General features: G+C 41.5%; 4 protein-coding genes across 5 annotated transcripts; 3 read left to right on the top strand and 1 right to left on the bottom strand.

The window, feature by feature from the left end:
- The first annotated feature begins 1,591 nt into the window (after positions 1–1,591).
- LOC116210978 (5'-3' exonuclease-like) lies at positions 1,592–5,103 on the top strand. Of its 2 annotated transcripts, XR_004157587.1 has the most exons (7): positions 1,592–1,833; positions 2,112–2,609; positions 2,935–3,105; positions 3,925–4,159; positions 4,311–4,533; positions 4,609–4,841; positions 4,937–5,103. XR_004157587.1 is itself a non-coding variant. In XM_031545153.1 (6 exons), the coding sequence occupies exons 2-6, from the start codon at positions 2,226–2,228 to the stop codon at positions 4,751–4,753; spliced, it is 1,158 nt and encodes a 385-aa protein (XP_031401013.1). In that variant the 5' UTR covers positions 1,592–1,833; positions 2,112–2,225; the 3' UTR covers positions 4,754–5,103. The 2 variants fall into 2 exon arrangements, 1 of the variants encoding a protein (XP_031401013.1); XM_031545153.1 differs by having other exon boundaries at positions 4,609–5,103.
- Positions 5,104–5,841: 738 nt separating this feature from the next.
- On the top strand, positions 5,842–7,496 carry LOC116210979. The gene is made up of 3 exons (XM_031545154.1): positions 5,842–6,341; positions 6,471–6,552; positions 7,077–7,496. The coding sequence occupies exons 1-3, from the start codon at positions 6,216–6,218 to the stop codon at positions 7,238–7,240; spliced, it is 372 nt and encodes a 123-aa protein (XP_031401014.1). The 5' UTR covers positions 5,842–6,215; the 3' UTR covers positions 7,241–7,496.
- Positions 7,497–8,161: 665 nt separating this feature from the next.
- On the top strand, positions 8,162–11,581 carry LOC116210976 (dihydrolipoyllysine-residue acetyltransferase component 4 of pyruvate dehydrogenase complex, chloroplastic). Its single transcript, XM_031545150.1, has 6 exons — positions 8,162–9,293; positions 9,979–10,170; positions 10,285–10,372; positions 10,470–10,540; positions 10,677–10,760; positions 11,238–11,581. The coding sequence occupies exons 1-6, from the start codon at positions 8,367–8,369 to the stop codon at positions 11,340–11,342; spliced, it is 1,467 nt and encodes a 488-aa protein (XP_031401010.1). The 5' UTR covers positions 8,162–8,366; the 3' UTR covers positions 11,343–11,581.
- LOC116210975 (protein NRT1/ PTR FAMILY 3.1-like) lies at positions 11,575–16,706 on the bottom strand. Its single transcript, XM_031545149.1, has 4 exons — positions 16,545–16,706; positions 16,020–16,237; positions 13,984–14,555; positions 11,575–12,615 (listed from the first exon to the last, which is right to left on the bottom strand). The coding sequence occupies exons 1-4, from the start codon at positions 16,615–16,617 to the stop codon at positions 11,730–11,732; spliced, it is 1,749 nt and encodes a 582-aa protein (XP_031401009.1). The 5' UTR covers positions 16,618–16,706; the 3' UTR covers positions 11,575–11,729.
- Between the last annotated feature and the right edge of the window lie 1,917 nt (positions 16,707–18,623).

Below are 18,623 nucleotides of genomic sequence, written 5' to 3'. Positions count from 1 at the left end.
AAAATCTTCACACCCTAGTTGTCTTCTCCAAAAAAGTCAAAACTTGAATCTCGTGTTACCTTGAAACTTCTCGATGTCGAACTTCGATGTAACCACTTGAATTGAGTCAATCTGCGGAAACGCCAAAACCTTGGCTCTAATACTAGTTGGTTAGGAATCGACTCAACGATCAACGAAGATAATGCGGAAAAGAGAAGAATTTGTTCACAAGATATACGTGGTAAACCCTCAAACGAAGTGGAAATGTTTAAGGGAAACATCAACGGGTAAAGGAAACTCGACGATGATTTCTTATTGAGCAACAAATATAGAGTGAAGTACAATACATGTGCATCTCTCACAGACACAATGGCTAAACACAAACGATGAACCTTAACTCCCTCGTAGAAATATCATATCTCAGGAATATTCCCACTATCTAAACGCTCTCCTTGCACTTTACATCAAAGCTCTCAATACATATATATATAGCACCCCAATTCACTCTCAATAGAAAATCTCTATTTGATCTCTACAAAAAATAACTATAAATACAAGATTCTCAAAATTTTATCTCACCAAGGATAGATATTTAAATCTACAAAATAAGAAACAAAATCGGATCAAAATTCAAGACATAATTCTCAATGCAGCGGAGGCAAAGCAATGACATGACTTATATTATACATTCCTGGTGCAAAGTAATGACTTAACATATATATTATAGGGTAAAATTTTGAAAATATATAATTTTTTAGGGTAAATCTTGAAGAATTTGAGAATCCAAGGGTAGGTTTATTTTTTAAGTTTTTTTTTGTTTATTTATTAAATTATTACAGACATGCCAAAGATTAAGTCAGTTCTTCCTAGGGCTCACGAGCCCAGGGTCAGGTTGCCCGAGGAATTCTCTCTCTAGACTAGGGTTGGGGTCCCGGCCGTTGGGCTGTGGCTCATGAGCATCAGACAATCCCGACCTTAGGCTCATGAGCCTAGGTGGGATGACGGCAAGCACGCAAGAGTTAAGTTAAGCCCCAATGTGACTGCAAATTCTAGAAAGGAGACAAAAAATAAAAATAAACCGATAGACTCCACCCTTAGCTACCCTCCTAACCTGACAATAGTTTGGGCTGTTATGTTTTTTGGTTTTCTCTCTCTGTTATTTTTAAATTTTATATTTTAAAATATTATTTTATCTATTATCTATATTTTATAATGATATATAAAAATTATTTAATGTCTATCAATGTCCATATCAACACACTTTCAGTTCTTGTCATGATTGGAACCAAGAGTGTGTAATGCGTATATCGGTGAAATCGAAGAATTTTTTACACACCTCAGATACTCACAGAAGTACATTCACGTATGACACATAATGTACATTACTATATTATGATTAGCATTTGATTAGCGCAACTTAACTTAACTTTACGTTATTTTCCACTCAATTTAATAATATAATAATAAAAAATTATATATTTTTAAAATTCTCTCTTATATATATTTTATATATTATTATAATTAATTTTTTAATATTAAATTCTTCCAACAATTTAATGTTTTTCCTTAAATTTTAATGATTTTTTTCTTTCATCTCCTGTTAGAATAAGAAGAGAGAGAGAGACGAGAGAACGAGAGAGAGAGAGAGAGAGAGACGGAGGGAGCTCGAGCCGAGCTAGCGGAAGAGGAAGAGAGAGGGTTAACGCACGGGTCAAAGGGAAGGGAACGGAGCGGAGCAGGTCTCAGAGGGGCGAACAGAAGTGCTCCGGCCGGGGCTGGAAGTAGAAAACCAACGCATGGACGAAAAGGCTCAGCTTGAACTTGAAGTAGTTTATTTATGGGAGATAGGCTTAGGTAGGCCGCTGAGTTGCTTCTTCTACCAGTTTCTCGTACTTGATTGTGCTCTTCTTGATGCGAATATAGTTTCTAAAAATTGGAGTGGAGAATTTGGAGAACAATCCAAGAGATAATACGCGCTGATTGATTGGGTCTGCTAATGACTTAATTAGATAGAACTATTATCTTTCTATTCGAATTAATCGTGAAGTGGGAGTTTGTTAAATTGTGATTTGAGATGGAGATATGATATATATATATATATATATATATACGTAACCTTGTTCTTGCTGCAGTAAAATCTGTTTAATGAAAGGAAGTCGTGAATATTGAGCTCCAAGTCCGCCGGAGAGAGGGCAGCAGTCCTTGAACAGAGCAGCTCGGGCCAGGCGACAAGGCAAGCATTTAAAATGGTGGAAATTGCTGCGACAACATTTGCCCATGTCCAAATAAGTCCAGGGCTGGTTCTGCGCCCAACAGCTTCTTCACTCCCTTGCAAGTCTCAGAAGATCAAGAGCTTTGAGCTCTCAACAAACCAGGAAAGATGGAGAATCGGGAGAGCTCCTGCTTCTGCCGCTGGCACTGGGGCATGTAATCAAACGGGTCCAGAGCAACTTCTGACAAGACGTGAGCTTGACCGTACCAAGAGGGAGAAGGCGACAGCCAAGAGAAGGGTCTTCTTCTTGGACGTGAATCCTCTCTGTTACGAAGGGAGCACCCCAAGTTTACGTAATTTTGGTCACTGGGTTTCCCTCTTCTTATCTGAAGTTAGCCGTTGCGACCCTGTAATTGCTGTAAGCCGCTTCTCCCTATCTTCCATATTCCATTCATTTCATTGCATATCACGGTTTTGGCTTAGAATCCTCGCCTGAGTTGAAGAAGATTTTCTCGAATGTCTTTGCCTCCTTTAATCCATCCCACCCTGACTGCTAGATATTGGTTGTAACCACCCAAGTTCATAATAGATTCCTGAAATATAAATCTGTAGTTGCGGAGAGTTGCACATTTAGTAAGTTGTGACTCCCCTTTATTCCGCGGAAAAGGAAAAAAAAAAGAAAGAGGTTGCGACTCCCCTGTTGGAGTACTTACCATTTGTGCTAAAGTGTACTGTTCTACCAGGTCCTTGATGGCGAGAGGGGCAGTGAGCATCGCCGACAGCTACTGCCTTCATATAAAGCTCATAGGAAGAAATTCTCAAGATATATGTCACCTTCAAGAAAAATTGCACGGGCTCACGTTGGAATATCCCCACCAGTCATCATAGATGTTCTAAAGAAGTGCAATGTGCCGGTGATTTGCCAGCCCTTCCTTATTGCATCTCTGAGTTTCGTTAAATTGGTTATTCCTGACCTTCCGGCACTTTTGGGATATTATCTTATCTTCTTGTCAAAGTTATGAATCTGAGATGGCTCTTTGCGAGGGGATACGTTCGGGCCATTCACGTTTGCTTTTGATCTTAATTACGCCATAAATATTTGTGTTAGTTGCACTTTGTTCAATTCGCTGGATGACACATTGGTAAAGGACCGGTATTAACTCGATTGTGGAGCATGCATACAACGAACAAGTATTCAAGGACTTACAATATATTTCTTGCAGATTTGACATGCAACTGGAAAGTAGTATCTCGTCTCTGTCATGAGCTATTATGAAAAAGAAACCAAAGAAAAGGATACAAGGAAGCACTCTAAAATGCAACATCATTCGACTTGGTCAAACCTGCATATCACAAGTTCATTGAAAAGCTTGTCTTTTGTTCGTAAAGGATACAAGGAAGCACTCTAAAATGCAACGTCATTCGACTTGGTCAAACCTGCATATCACAAGTTCATTGAAAAGCTTGTCTTTGGTTTGTAGTGAATTTCAAAATTGTGGGAGGAGTTCAGGTGGGTTTAAACAAGTTGTGCAATCCACTTAATTTGCTATAGCTTTACTTTTGAATTTGGATTATCTGTGAGTAGCTGAATAAGATTTTCATGGTGCAATGCATGATGATGGTGCTACCTTGCTGATGACATTAAATTTTTTTTTACAGTATCAATAAAGTTGTTGCTTAGCCAAGAAAAAAGTTACATCAGTGAACCGTTATTGACAAGGAGAAGTTTTCAGGTCATTCAAGTTGAAGGCCATGAAGCAGATGATGTTGTGGCTACTCTTGTTGATCAAGTTCTGCAAAAAGGATACCGAGTGGTCATTGCATCTCCTGATAAAGACTTCAAGCAGCTGATTTCTGGAGATGTCCAGATTGTGATGCCCATGCCTGAGTTAGGAAGGTGGTCCTTCTACACACTAAAGCACTACATTGCTCAATACAATTGCGAACCGTGTTCTGATTTAAGCCTCAGTAAGTATTTGCAGCATGTTTCCTTATCAGGATAGTAATCTCATTCTCATGAACTACTGTATTTTACTGTTTCTCCAAAGTCGATAACGTCGTTATTGTCCTCAGACTAGTCATGTCTCTTTCTTAGAAAATATGACTGTGACTCTGATAGGATGCATCTTGGGTGATGATGTTGATGGAGTTCCTGGGCTTCAACATTTGGCTCCTGCTTTTGGTCGTAAAACTGCCGTAAAGCTCTTGAAGAAGCACGGTTCACTCGAGAATCTACTGAACGCAGCGGCAGTCCGTACCGTGGGGAAACAGTATGCACAAGATGCACTTACGAAGCATGCTGATCACTTACGTAGGAATTACGAAGTTCTTGCACTTAAAAGGTATTGTCTTTCCTCCTTGCCTCTCTTGGCTTTTCAAGCATATGTCATCCTCCTCACTGCTTCATATGTTGCCAGGGATGTGAATGTCGTCCTTCGAGAAGAATTATTGGCGGAGAGGAATAGTTGCAATGATTCAGTGGCTTGGTCTGACTTCTTCAAGCTGCTGCAAGACATTGAGAAGATCTCTCACCAAAGTACACCTTATTCTTCATCTTGCTGACTATCCGGAAACGGAGAGCTATTCAATCTCACCTCTCGATTCTATTCCTTTGCCCTAACATGATCGGGATGTATACGCTAGATCGAAGGTATTAATTTGTCATCATCTGCTCTCATCCTCCTTTTGCGATCACCCTAACCTTCTTTTCAACCCGTAGACGTGATTTTGTTATGAACTGCGCAGGAGAGCTCGCTAGGTGACCTCTGGTTTTATGCCAAGGAGAGCTCTAATACTTTGATTCGCAACAGATTATGATGTTTCATAATAAATAACACTAATGTATTTGAGAACAAATGACTGTGATTTGTATCCGCAGATAATATTGTGAATCACGCATTTCCACTCTCCAATCCAATAGTGTGGTTCCATGCAGCACCGATGTGCCATCATAATTCATAAGACCCAAAGTATGCATACAGAATCCAAAGCTACCCAGAAGAGTGTAGAAAAATTGCAAAAGGCCAAAATACAAAATGGAAAGTTCTGATTTGACCTTAAGCCTCGGGGTGGGGACCCCCCAGCAGTAGGATCCAATGAAGGGGCAGAGCAGGTGCCCCAAACCCCCAATTCCTTAGATTATGTTATTCACTCAATTTGCTGCAAATTAGACCTTACTAATTTGTCTGTTTATGCTAATCTTACATTCCTTCCAAAGTTCAGAGGACTAAGAATCATTCAGTCATATGAGATGACCTTAATCAATATGAGAGGCCCCTTTCATTGACCCTTCCAATTCCAAGTTCAAGTCATTCAATGGATAAGCAGTGAGTTCAGCTCATCCCTCTTTAATTATCTCGTTTCCTGTCAATCATGGCTTTGAATTACTTGGCGACCCGATTGACCAGTCGAACTCGAGAAAAGGATATATACTTACTATTACGAGTTTAAGCCTTTCGAGGAAAGCGAGAATCCAATCTTTCGAGGGGCAGTACGAAAAGTTGATAACCTTAAGAAACCAATGAAGATGTAATATTTATTCGGAACCGGTAAAAGTTCGGAACTGGTAATTATTCCTACGGGGTGTGATTGGTTTATTGGACCGATGCGGGATGGAAATGGTTGGGATGTAAGGAGTGGTATTGGTAGGTTGGGGACCGATGAGTTGGGTGAATGGATACATCTTTGTCAACTCACAAAACTATTAGACCACCTTTCTCCACTTCACTTTACCAATAAGATTGTTTGCCTATGTCCTATCCCCCGTTTCAGTGCCTGTCCTGTCTATATATCTCCAATGGTTACTTCCTCCTTATCCAGCATCTGAAGCATCTCAAGAAAAATTCTTGGAAAAAGGTGTTGCCCTGTTGGGACTGCTGTGTCTCCAGCACAGGCAGAAGCTGCTCCTAAATCATTGTCCAAGAACGACAGTTGATCAGTTCCACAGTCACAGTCCCATCATTGCGCTCTTCATCACTTGCAAGCCTCTTTTCTTTTCTTCAAGAACGGCACTGCTTGGTGTCGAATGAATGAGTGGAGGCAGAGCATGGAGCTGACCCCGGGGGAGAAGGCGGTTCCAGGAAGCTCGCCGGGTCATCGTCTTCGGGCATTGTCCAGCCTCGCCTCCGTCGAGTGCTTGTCCATGCCTCTTGTTCGTACTCTCTCCTTCTCTGTCTCCTTCCGTGGAGAACTCGCTCGACTCCATCCATGTTTGTTCTTGCAACGTGATTAATCACGTCACGAGAGTATGTTCTTTCGCTGTGTTTTCTGTTAAGGGCAGGTGCAAGAGGTTGTTCTCTCAGCAGATATCGGGTGCGCCGAGTGCCGGAAGAGAATCGCCGACGTGATGTCCCGTATGAACGGTGCGTTTTCGTTCCTGTGGGATAATCTATTCTTCCTCTAATGATGATCATCAAGACATTGTCCATGCTCAATATTGATTTCCAATTCACAACACGTCAGCCATTGGAATGCAGAGAAAGTCATTATAGAAATGAGTACATTCTTCTTTTTCTTGCATAAAAAATTCAATTTTTTGTTCCGTTTCTCTTTTGGACTTCTGCCTGTTTATTACCACCAAAGACGTAAATTCATCTTTCTTTTTATCTATTAAAAAAAAAAGAACCTTTTCATTTGCCTGATTTCCTGGACATTTCCAATGCTGCAGCGTGGGGCTAAGCAAGAATTATATCTGAAACAAAACATTTCTGTTTGTTTGATCAAATTGTGAAGATATTTTTCATAGGTCTCTTTTCAATATGGCCAATTGTAATCCCTGTCGTTCTGCTTCAAAGATGGCTCATTCAATTATTGAAAACGCGTAGCAGGTTCCGGGACTGAAAAACGAAATATTATTGCTTCATCGTCGTTCTTTCTTAACTTGCAGGAGTAGAGTCGATGACGGTGAGTGTACGAGAGAAGACGGTGACACTTTCTTGTAAATATTCGGATCCTGCTAATGTCGCAGCCCCAGAGCAGCAAGTTCCAGCCATTCATAAGAAGTCGTTTAGCAAGACTGCCCTTATCAAGAGGATTTTTCGAGGCAACTGATACAGAACAGTAAGGTTCCAAGTGAAAATACAGAATTCCCTCCATATGCACGTTTTGCTGTCCAGATTAGACGGTCCGATCGGGATATTCTTCTTTGAATGTATAGTTTTCGATTTCTATGAACTGAAAGGGGCAAGATGAGGAGACGCCCTCCTTTATACTACGGCTTGTACAGACAGCACAGTCATACTTAAGATGAATCTGTTCTCCTTGTTTGTGTAATGAGAATAGCAGAAATTATAACTTCTTCCTGGTCTCATTAAGTTCTTGCGTGCATATGATTCGTGAAAGGTCATGTCCGAAACATTTCAATCATATCTAACTGGAGAAGTGCGATGAATACTAGTTCGGGATTCATGCAGAGCGTGATTTATAATCAAAGTTGGGTCTTTGTTGTCACAAACAAGTTATTATATCTGCACCTACATATAGCATACAAAATCAGGCCTCCATATTTCCAACCATCTGGGAACTTAACGATCCATGTCGAACGAGTATTAATAGGCTGGAGCTCGATTCAACATGTACAACTCGTCCTCAAAGCTAATTTCAAACTTGATCGATCTGCTTGCAGACTAGAACTTCGAAAGGGTTACTATTCAATTTCTTAGAATGACTTAGATGTTGGCAAAAGTCGCGACGTGAAATCAAGAGGCTCTGGTTTGATCCTCGCTAATGCCCTTTCATCTCGCTTTCCTATCCTCATGCTAGGCCTCCCGATCCTTCTTATAATCGAATATATATATATATATATATATATATAATATATAAGGAAAAAAGAAATTGGCATTAATTCAGGACCGGTTCATAAATTCCGGTCCATCGGGCTAACTACAGAAAACGGTCCATGTAAGCCGGAGACAGGCTCGTCCTGACCGCCGGTCGGAAAGATCGGTTGACGGACGTTACCGAGCTTCAGCAGGTGGCGATGAAAGCAAAGAGAGTGAAGCAAGGCAAAGCTCAAATCCTCCCAACGAACTCTGCCTCGGCTTCTCCGCCCCTCCCAACCTCTCTCCTTCTCCATCTTCTTCTTCTTCTTCCTCCATTCAATTCCTCTGAGTAGTCCCATTCCTCATTTCCCTCCTCAATCGAATCCCCTCAGCTCCGTCCCATTTCCTCGACCCAAATGGCCTCCTCTCTCCTCCCAAATGCCGCCACCTCCGCCAATGCCGACCCCACGCTCTCCTTCTCCTCCTCCCTCTCCCCCTGGACCCGCCGCTTCCCCTCCTCCGCCCCTCTTCCCCGCCGGCGCCGCCGCTCCCTCTCCGTCCAGTCTAAGGTCCGCGAGATCTTCATGCCCGCCCTCAGCTCCACCATGACCGAGGGCAAGATCGTCTCCTGGGTCAAGTCGGAGGGCGACGTCCTCTCCAAGGGCGAGAGCGTCGTCGTGGTCGAGTCCGACAAGGCCGACATGGACGTCGAGACCTTCTACGATGGGATCCTCGCCGCTATCGTCGTTCCCGCAGGCGAGACTGCCCCTGTTGGCGCCCCCATCGGGCTGCTGGCTGAGACTGAGGACGAGATTGCCGAGGCCAAGGCCAAGGCCAAGGCCGCCGCCAATTCGGGCTCTGCCTCCCCTGCACCGAGCGCTCCCAAGGCCGAGGCAGCTGCCGCCCCTGCCGTGACTGCCACGCCTGCCCCAGCAATCCCCCAGCCACCCCCAGCTCCGGGGCCGGCCAAACCATCGGGGAAGGTCGTCGCCACACCCTTCGCGAAGAAGCTCGCGAAGCAGCACAAGGTGGATATCAATAAACTTGTTGGTACAGGGCCATACGGGAGGATCACGCCCTCCGATGTAGAGGCCGCGGCTGGGATCAAGCCGTCAAATCCAGCATTTTCCGTGGCTGAGCCAGCTCCCGTCGCAGCTGCTGCTCCACCAAAACCAGCTGCTGCTGCAGCAGCGGCCCCGCCTCCTCTGCCTGGCTCCACCGTCGTGCCCTTCACCACAATGCAGGCTGCTGTCTCGAAGAACATGTTGGAGAGCCTCACAGTACCGACTTTCAGAGTCGGGTTTCCCGTGTCGACTGATGCCCTCGATGCTCTCTATGAAAAGGTACATTCTTTCTCTGCATGTCAGAATATTGGCTGTTAAAACATTGAGCATCATATTGACCGGTATAATTGAATATGTTTTGCAAGCATCTGATGGCAATTCAGTTTATGTGCTTGGATTTCTTTCTTCCAAGCGGGATTTACGAATAAGTGCTGGGTCGTAAATCTGCATGATGCCACTATGAGCAATATTCTGGGCAGGCTCGATGTCCACCTGAATAATCTGCAACAATGTTTTTGTTGATAAATTTGGAAATTTTTTTTTTTTTGCTAACCCGGGTGTCCGGGCTTCGGCCGACTAATCCCCGGGCTCCGTGAACCCTGGTGACGCACGGAGCGGGTAATTACGCCAAAGGCCCTCCGGTGGCCCCAAGGGGATTCGAACCCAGGTCTCGGTGCAAACTTGGGTGCACATTAACCACTAGGCCGAATCCCTTGGATTATAAATTTGGAAACTTAACTGTTTTGGTTTGTGGATTTCCGTACATTCTGCTACCGCACGACTAGCGTCCTATGTAGGTGTTTCTTTCTGGGACCAAATACTGAGATTGAAAGAGTAATTTTTGACCTTTTGAAGGATAGTATTAGTACCATAGTACTAGCAATATGTGAAAGAAGTTGATTGTCAATGCATGGTAATTTTATCATCTCAGTACATCTTACCTTCTGAGTTTTTGCGACTTTAGGTGAAGAAAAAGGGCGTGACGATGACCGCATTGCTAGCAAAGGCTGCTGCAATGGCTCTTGTCCAGCATCCTGTCGTGAACGCCACCTGCAAAGATGGGAAGAGCTTTACTTACAACAGCAGCATTAACATTGCAGTAGCAGTAGCAATCAACGGTGGGCTGATCACCCCTGTGCTTCAAGATGCAGACAAGGTTTGAGCTCGATATCTATAGATGCAACCCCTGCTTTGAGTTGCTGTATTCATGCAAACCCTTCAAGTGCTACCTTCAAACTTTTCTTATACGAAATTACTTTTTGGTGCACAGTTGGATCTCTACTTGCTGTCTCAGAAATGGAAAGAATTGGTGGAGAAAGCCCGCTCGAAGCAACTTCAACCCCATGAATATAATTCAGGTCTAAATTGCTGAAAGTTTGAATCTTCTTTCTTGCTTCCTCATCTAATTTGCAACTCAATGAGCTCTCTGTTTATGTGTCATATTATCTGGTGCAGGAACCTTTACCCTTTCAAACCTCGGCATGTTTGGAGTGGATCGATTTGATGCTATTCTTCCTCCAGGCCAGGTATATTTATTTATTATTTTTTTTTAAAGAATGAATCTCGGTTCTGACACACTAAATCTTGAACTCTCCTTTATTCTCATTATGATGAAATCTTTGCTGTTTGATCAAATTCTTTGTGATATACATCTAATTTCAGGGGGCTATCATGGCTGTTGGAGCATCAAAGCCCACCGTCGTGGCAGATGCTGATGGGTTCTTCAGCGTCAAGAGTAAAATGCTGGTAAGTTCAACTTGATCTTCCATATATACTCGGCACCATTTCTCTCACATCCCGTCATAGTCTTAGCAAATAAATGCTCATACATTCAGTAACTACAGATTGAAAACTGGTCTTAAAGTTTGTGATGTAGAGATGCATTTTTAGTTTCTCACTTCTAAAGCTTTTTCAAGCATCGGCCCACTGCTTAGCCTTTGAAGTTAGGCCTGTAAAACACGGCAGATGAAAAACCAATGAGGTGCCTTGTTGACTGATGGATAACAAGTGTTGTATACAACTTTTCTGGTCTCCTAAGTGATGCTGCTAGCTCATGTAGGAGATGTTGCAATAGATTTTAGATTCCTCTGCTAATGATGCACACCATACAATTGACTAAATGTCGAGATTGTTGTAGCAGATTGTGATAGTTTCTGAACAAGGCCATCAACAAAGGAACAAAATTATCCATTTGGGATCTAATTATCTATGCAAAATTTTCAGGTGAATGTAACGGCAGATCACAGGATCATCTATGGGGCAGACTTGGCCGCCTTCCTCCAGACATTCTTGAAGATCATTGAAAACCCTGACAGCCTCACATTATGATGACGTTGCCTCTTCATCAATTGGATCGTTCGTGGTCTCAATAGATTCTTCGATCCACTAAATTTTTTTCTAGTAGCTGAGCAATTTGTTGGTATCGTTTGTTGATTTTGTGTCCATGTTCCATAATTTGGTGAACTTATCGGGACCTAATTTCACACTAGTGAGCATACTCCCACCAGAAGTGGATAATAAACTTACACCCACGAGTATCAAAATTAGTCTTATATCAGTGTTCGGAAGGAAGGACAACCAGAGATTGTTTTCTTGATATATTCTTACTACTGCTTTACATGCTGTCTACATTTATAGTGAACTGCAGTTCAATTGATCAACATTGTCTCAGTTCTCTACAAGGCAAACGAGGAATTCCCATCCTCGAATCCGTGACTAGACATTGGGCTTGAGCTCGACTCCATCTTCATCAGAATCTCGAGCCTCCACCTTGTGTAACTGAATGGGCTTATACTTATATCGCTTGGCACAGCAGATGTAGTAAAACAGATTGAGGACCTGCAGAAGGGTCAGGATCCAGTAGAAGTACTCCAACTTCCCCACGTTAAGATTATTATCAGGAAGCCAATTCGACCCATCGGGCCCGGCGCTGAACTTGTGTACTAGGGTCACGAGGAGGGTGCTCACATAATTACCCGCCGAGATGGCGATCCAGAACAGGGCCATGGCGGTGCTCTTCATGCTCTCTGGTGACTGGTCGTAGAAGAACTCAAGGTGGCCAATGGACATGAAGGCCTCGGCGATCCCATGTAGGCAATACTGAGGGATGAGCCAGAACACGGAGATCGGTATCGTGGAGTGGGCCAAGTGGGTAAGCCCGTGGTCGGCGGCGGCCTGCTTCCGCTTAACCTCGACGAAGCCGGCGATGAAAGTGGGCAGGATGGAGATGGTGAAGCCGATCCCCATGCGGTGGAGGACAGAGATTCCGCGGTCGAGGCCAGTGAAGCGGCGGGCGATGGGGACGAAAGCGCGGTCATAGAAGATGATGGTGAGAAGCATGGCGGACATGGTGAAGACGGACATGGAGCCGGCAGGGATCTGGAAGGAGCCGCCGAGGTGGCGGTCCATGGTCCTGGCCTGCTGGAGGGAGAAGGTGTGCTGCTGAGCGTAGGAGGTGAAGAGGAGGATTCCGGCGGCCCATATCGGCCCCATTTTGATGATCTGCTTCAGCTCTTCCACCCTGTGGACTGTGCTCAGCCTCCATAGATTTGGAGTCTTCGGGTTGTCCTCTTCAGTCACGGTAGCTGCTTTGTCCAAAAACCTGCATCCAGCTCATTGAACTAAATCAAACATATTATTTTTAGATTTCGCGAAAGCACGATAAACGGTCAAGCGTGACACGGTGGTTACGATCATGATCTCACGAACAACGGATGAAACAGGCATGGAAGATGCACACGGAGCGAATTTTGGGACTCGAGATGGTGTTGTATAGGCTGTTGTTTTACATTTGCTCTTAAAAAGTTCGCCTTATGTTTGATAATAGAAAAGCTTACTTGCAATCTGCTTCCTTTCCGACTGAACAGAGGTATGGAATTATCGTGCAAAGTCATTTAAAACGTGGAAGAAATCACTGGCCGTTGTTATTACATTGCTCTTATCGTTAGCACAGACCCATTTTCATGTAATGGTAAATTATAGGTTGCATAAAATTGGAACGACCTAAGTCATTAGAAGTATTCAAGGGATTATGACTTCAGTGGACGGATTTTATTTTCAATTTAAATATTCAAAATTCACTAAAAGCGTCTTGCAGTCAATACTAAACTAAATTGACATCCAAACAATATTAATCTCAGTGTACAGGCGACGATACTATTTCACCATTAAAAAATCACTACAATTCTACAAGTCAAACAAGTTGTTCAATACATCGGACTAAGATGAGAGAGCCAGAGAGGTTATCTATCTTTTGAGAGATTATCGATGCGTGCCATCTTCTTTTGTCAATTTTTTTCCCCTTTGGAGCCATATTTCCCTTTCTTTCCTTTTTTATATATGCACCATGACATTTGAAAGCTCAATGGATTCCTAACTAATTCAATTGAGCCGAGTAAGTTTATTAAATGATAAAACTCTTCCAATATAAATTTTCTCCATTCACAAAACTCACGCTCGACATCTTGTTTGGGGCCATATTTCTTTGTCATCGTATTTCAATTATTGTTGACAATGTCATGTTGTCATTTCTCTTCAATAATTGAAGTCCAGGCATACGAATCATTGGACTCGTTCGAAATTTCCCTTGCAACATGGGCTAGTGCAATAAAAGTTCGAGAATTTTTATTTTTTTTATTTTTAGATGATTAGAGTGATTATACAATTACAATATAATTCATCTATTTTCTCCTCTTATTACTACTTATTTTTTCTTACTTTTCGTGGTGCACTATTTGATATTAGAAGTTTAACGTACCTCAACTAATTCAGATTTGAGAGAAGGATCGGTTCATTAAGGGAGGTAAAATTATTGTAATCATGAATTTCCTCTATTCACAGTATTTGAGTCCGAGATCTTTTAAAAAAAAGATGTCAAATTACCTAAATCAATCCTAATTTGTTCTTATATTTTCAAGAAAAAGAAACAAAGCCCTATCTGATTCAGGACAAATATAGAGGAAAAACTCACTTCATATATTTGGTGTGCACAAGCTTCCCGCCCACCGAGATCGGAGCATCCAGCTCGTTGTTCCGGTAAAGCAAATCCGGGTCCGATACATTTTCCACCTTCCTCTTCTTGAACGCTGCCACGGATACTTGCACCAATCGTGTGAACGGGCTCCCGGCGGGGTCCAGCATCCGGTAGAGCGGGTGACCAGACACTAGAGCCACCACCGACAGGAACATCAGTATGGTCGGGATGCCAAGCCCCCAGCCCCAGCCGATGTTGTCTTGGATGTAGACAAGGACCGTCAGGGCCACCAGCATCGACCCGCCCATCACAAAGTAGTACCAGTTGAAGTACTTCCATGTGCGGGTCCTCTGCTTCGGGTCAGCCTCATCAAACTGGTCTGCCCCGAATGCCACGACGCAGGGCCGAATCCCACCTGATCCGATGGCCCCGAGCAGGAGGGCTGCGTAGAGGACGGCCAGCTGCCATGCGTTGGCCTCTTGGCAGGGTTGGTCGGTGGCTCTTCCGAGGTTGCATGGAGGCGGCCTTAGTTGGGGAAGAGATGCCGATGTTGTCAACAATGTCATTCCCTGGTTGATTTACGATGATCATATATTAAAGATATCCCATTAACTAAGGTTACCCTATCAAGGAGCATAATCTTAACAAATTCCATGATAATTAAGCACATTAGCTTATGGTCACTAGAATTACTGAAAAATAACTCGTACCGGTTCACCTTAATGGATCAGTCAAGTCGATGCATTAATCAATATTCAATTCATAAAGCATAATATGAGTAGCATCTTTCTATAATCTCGGACAACTTTAATTCGTCAATAACTCAATATAGTCTTCAAATTTAATCAAATTTAATTATTTGACCTAGATAAACGATAAAGCGGGCTTGTATAACAACTACGTAACAGGTCTGAAGAAAAATTTACGCGACAATTTTGTAACTACTCTTCTTTGAAAAAAGAAAAGAAAAGGCGTAGTTGATAATTAATGTACTTTAAGGAAGGATTAGTTAGTTTTTAGTTAGTGATCGTCAATCATTGAACAGGGAAGGAACTGAATTTTCAAAGGGATCTTGACGTGAATTGATGTCATTTTCTGCGGGAGCTAATAATCCCGATCACAGAAAAGCGATATGTAATACAGGAACACGCATTTTCGTCTGAACTAAAGAGTTTTCGAATTTAACACTTGTATGCGACTTAATATTCACTTTGTTTTCTGCTTTTATTATTTTATGATTAAGTTCATCAGTATCTCTCGTACTCGAAAAAATAAACACTCCCAATCATTCATGTGGCGAAAGCATTGTATCATTGCATGTGGAGCAATGTTTGGTCGTACTGACATCAATCAATATGGTCACTTGGATATGTAGACATTATGGGGGATGTCATTAATCTTTCTGCATATAAAAAGATTGTCTTTTACTCTTTGTTCTTACTCTTATTTCGTCAGCTAGTGGCAAGTTGCATGTGCCACACATTTTTGGACAATCTCATCCTTTTTAGGCTACCGAACCAATCAATATGCACATATAAGAATTTCCCAAGAACTTAGTTAATCACATTATCAATAACAGATTAATCTTCGAATTCTAAAAAATTATATTAGGAGTAATAGAGAATGACAGTAATGGAACCTAAAAATAGATACATAGTTAAAGTTATCTCTCGACAATTTTTGTTTTTTACCAACTTTCATATTTTTCAACAATATATTTATCATGATACGAGAATTGTACCGTCCATATATATTATTAAAGAATAAACACAATTCTTAAAAGAAAATATTGATAATGATCCTCTGATATATATGATTTAAGGTTCATAACACGCAGAAAATGAAAAAAAAAAAAGGCGTCGTGATAATGTTAATAGGGCATGGTGTACGTAACCAAGCAATGGAAGGTTCGGAAATCATAAAGCGTGATATGTGTGGAGCTATATGCGTGATTCACCAGAACCAATGGTAATGGTACTATTGCACAAGGAAAGGTTAATCATGCATGTGAATATAGATAGAGATACACGTACAATGACATAGATGATGGAGGCGACGGTGATGGTCCAGAAGCGGCCGGCAAAGGCGTCGGCGATGAAGGCTCCGAGTACAGGGGTGAGGCTGGCAGTGCCGCCGAAGTTGGTGAGGGTGTTGGCGGCCTTGGTGAGGGGCATGTGAAGCTGCGTCGTCAGGTAGCTTATCATGTTCGCGTTGAATCCCACCACCGCCAACTTGTCACAAACCTCATTTGCTGTACGTTCAAAGATTATCCAATTTCAACCATCACCATTGGTTCATCATTCAACAACAAACGAACAAACGAAATAATAGTCATGCTTATAACTCCGAAACGTAATTGTGTGCAATATTTACGGATCGATGCTAAGATATCTGTTTATGGAAAGCAAGCTAATTAAAGTCCAGCATTTCAGACATCGAACTAGCTTGCTAGTTCATCCACAAACAACGACGATGTGTGCTGGTTTGTAAAAGAATGGATTGGCCGTGTTGCGAAATTAATGTTGAAAGTAGCTAGATAGGGATGGACATGGACTTACAGAAGATGAAGGGCATCGTAAGCATCCCTCCCTTCTTCCTTCTGCCATGGCTTCCTAATTTCTCCAACTCCATTAAACTTTTATTTTTCCTCTCTCCCCTGAATTCCTTTCTTTTTTTTTTCCTTCCTTTCCTTAGGGGGTTTATGTGTTTTGTGACTCCATTTTTCGTTTGTATTTATAAGGGGGAATTCCCCCATATGGCCTGCCCCAGGTAAAATATCCACTAGACTTGGATGAACTTGTGGCCACAACATTATGGTGGCTTTTGGTAATGAACTCCATTCCACTCCGAATATTTATGTGTATATTTGAATGAGGTTGTAATAATGATTAAGAAAAAGTATGTGTGAGAATTTATTATTAAATTGTGAATGAAGATAAAAAAAAAAAAGAAGCAATGATTGTATTGTTAAATTTAGGAAAAGTAATGAATAGTTTGGAGAATTTAATATTAAAAATTAATTGTAATGGTAGTTAAGAAAAAAGTTTACGGGATAATTTATTATTGTATTGAAGAAAAAGATTAAAAAAAAAGTAATGATTGTGCTATTTGAGAAATGAGTGAAGCGAAGTTAAGCGGAGTTAACTATATGTTTTGCTTACTATGGTTTTCAAGGTTTTGATTGATTAGGAGGGTTTCGGCGGGCTAGCTAACTATTGCGCATACTTTTTAGCATATTATTAATTAACTATTATCATTTTCTTTCATAAATCAGGATGCGTGAAATTTTGGAATAATCACAATTATTTGATTTAAAAGACTAAATCTATCGTAAACGACGACAATAGTATAGTATTTATTAGCACTTAGCACTGAACTTCACATATCTAATTAAGTTGAATGAATTCAGAATATGATTTTAAAATTTTATATCTACTTTTTTTGTAAATATTTTATATTATTTTTTTGGGTAAATGGTGATAACTTCATTAATACCAAACCAAATTGATAACAATTGTCCACCTGCCCACTAGAAACCAGCAAAAAACAAAACGAGCAACAGATCAGCTCAGAGAAATTCACATCAATAAACCCATATGCCTAGCTATAGAGGAATGTACAACTTTAATTTGCAAGAAAAACTAGCCATGGACAAAAACTTTTAATCTAACTTTCCAAAATTTTAACTTGCTTCTTGAAGATCCTGCCTTGCCTTGCGGTCAGTCCATGTCCAACAGATGTAGCGAGTCCAGAGGAGCTTCAAGCATACGACGACGTCCAACTTCCTTCCTTTGAGAGATGTAATTCAGCGAAGTTCTGATCCCCAATTTGTACAGGATCTCTGCACTCCTTTTACTCGAGCCATCAAGCTTCTCCAAATCTTTGTGTTATTAAACCAGTGAAGCAAAGTGATCCCGAGTGGTCTCCAACTATGAACAACAAAACTCACATTCCTCCACGGCAACATTAATCATCCACTGTATCAATCTGTCTTTTGTACCAAGTCGATTCGGCACACATAGCCAACTTATGAAGGATCGATGATCTGGGGATATGCCCGTCCATTGAACCACACTCTTAGTCATTGTTTGGATGGTCTCAGCTTGTGTATCCGAGTTTCTTGGCCATGATCATATGCCATGATTATAAACAACATTTGCAGGAGCATGCTCACCAATTATTTTAAACATTGTCATCATTTAATCCTCAAATACATGATTCACATATCTAATTTGATTTGAATTATACCGGAGAGATATCGTTGGGGATCATGTTAGAAATAATTAGATTTAACATATTTAAGAAAATTAAAGGAGTTTCAAAGTTAATATAATTTGAATGAATTCAGAATATAATTTTATCATGAAAAATTAATCTGCAGCAAAATACGCGAGCATTTTTATAGTAGAATTGATAAATGAGATCGCATGCACCATCGAAGTAAGAGACTCTATCTTGCCTCTAAATTACCCTGTGAAATTTTAAAAATATACAGTCAACTGATAAGAAAGTTTTGAATTTAGATAGAGAAGCGCCGTTTTATCACTTATGGAAGTCATTTGGTCCGCTCATGTAATCAAGGTATATCACAATTCATATGAAGGCATCTCAGAGTTGAGCGGAGATTTTTACGAAGT

Source organism: Punica granatum, chromosome 6 (assembly GCF_007655135.1).
Source record: "Punica granatum isolate Tunisia-2019 chromosome 6, ASM765513v2, whole genome shotgun sequence".
NCBI lineage: Eukaryota > Viridiplantae > Streptophyta > Magnoliopsida > Myrtales > Lythraceae > Punica > Punica granatum.
Note: the sequence above shows the minus strand (reverse complement) of the source record. Positions and strands in the feature narration are given on the sequence as shown.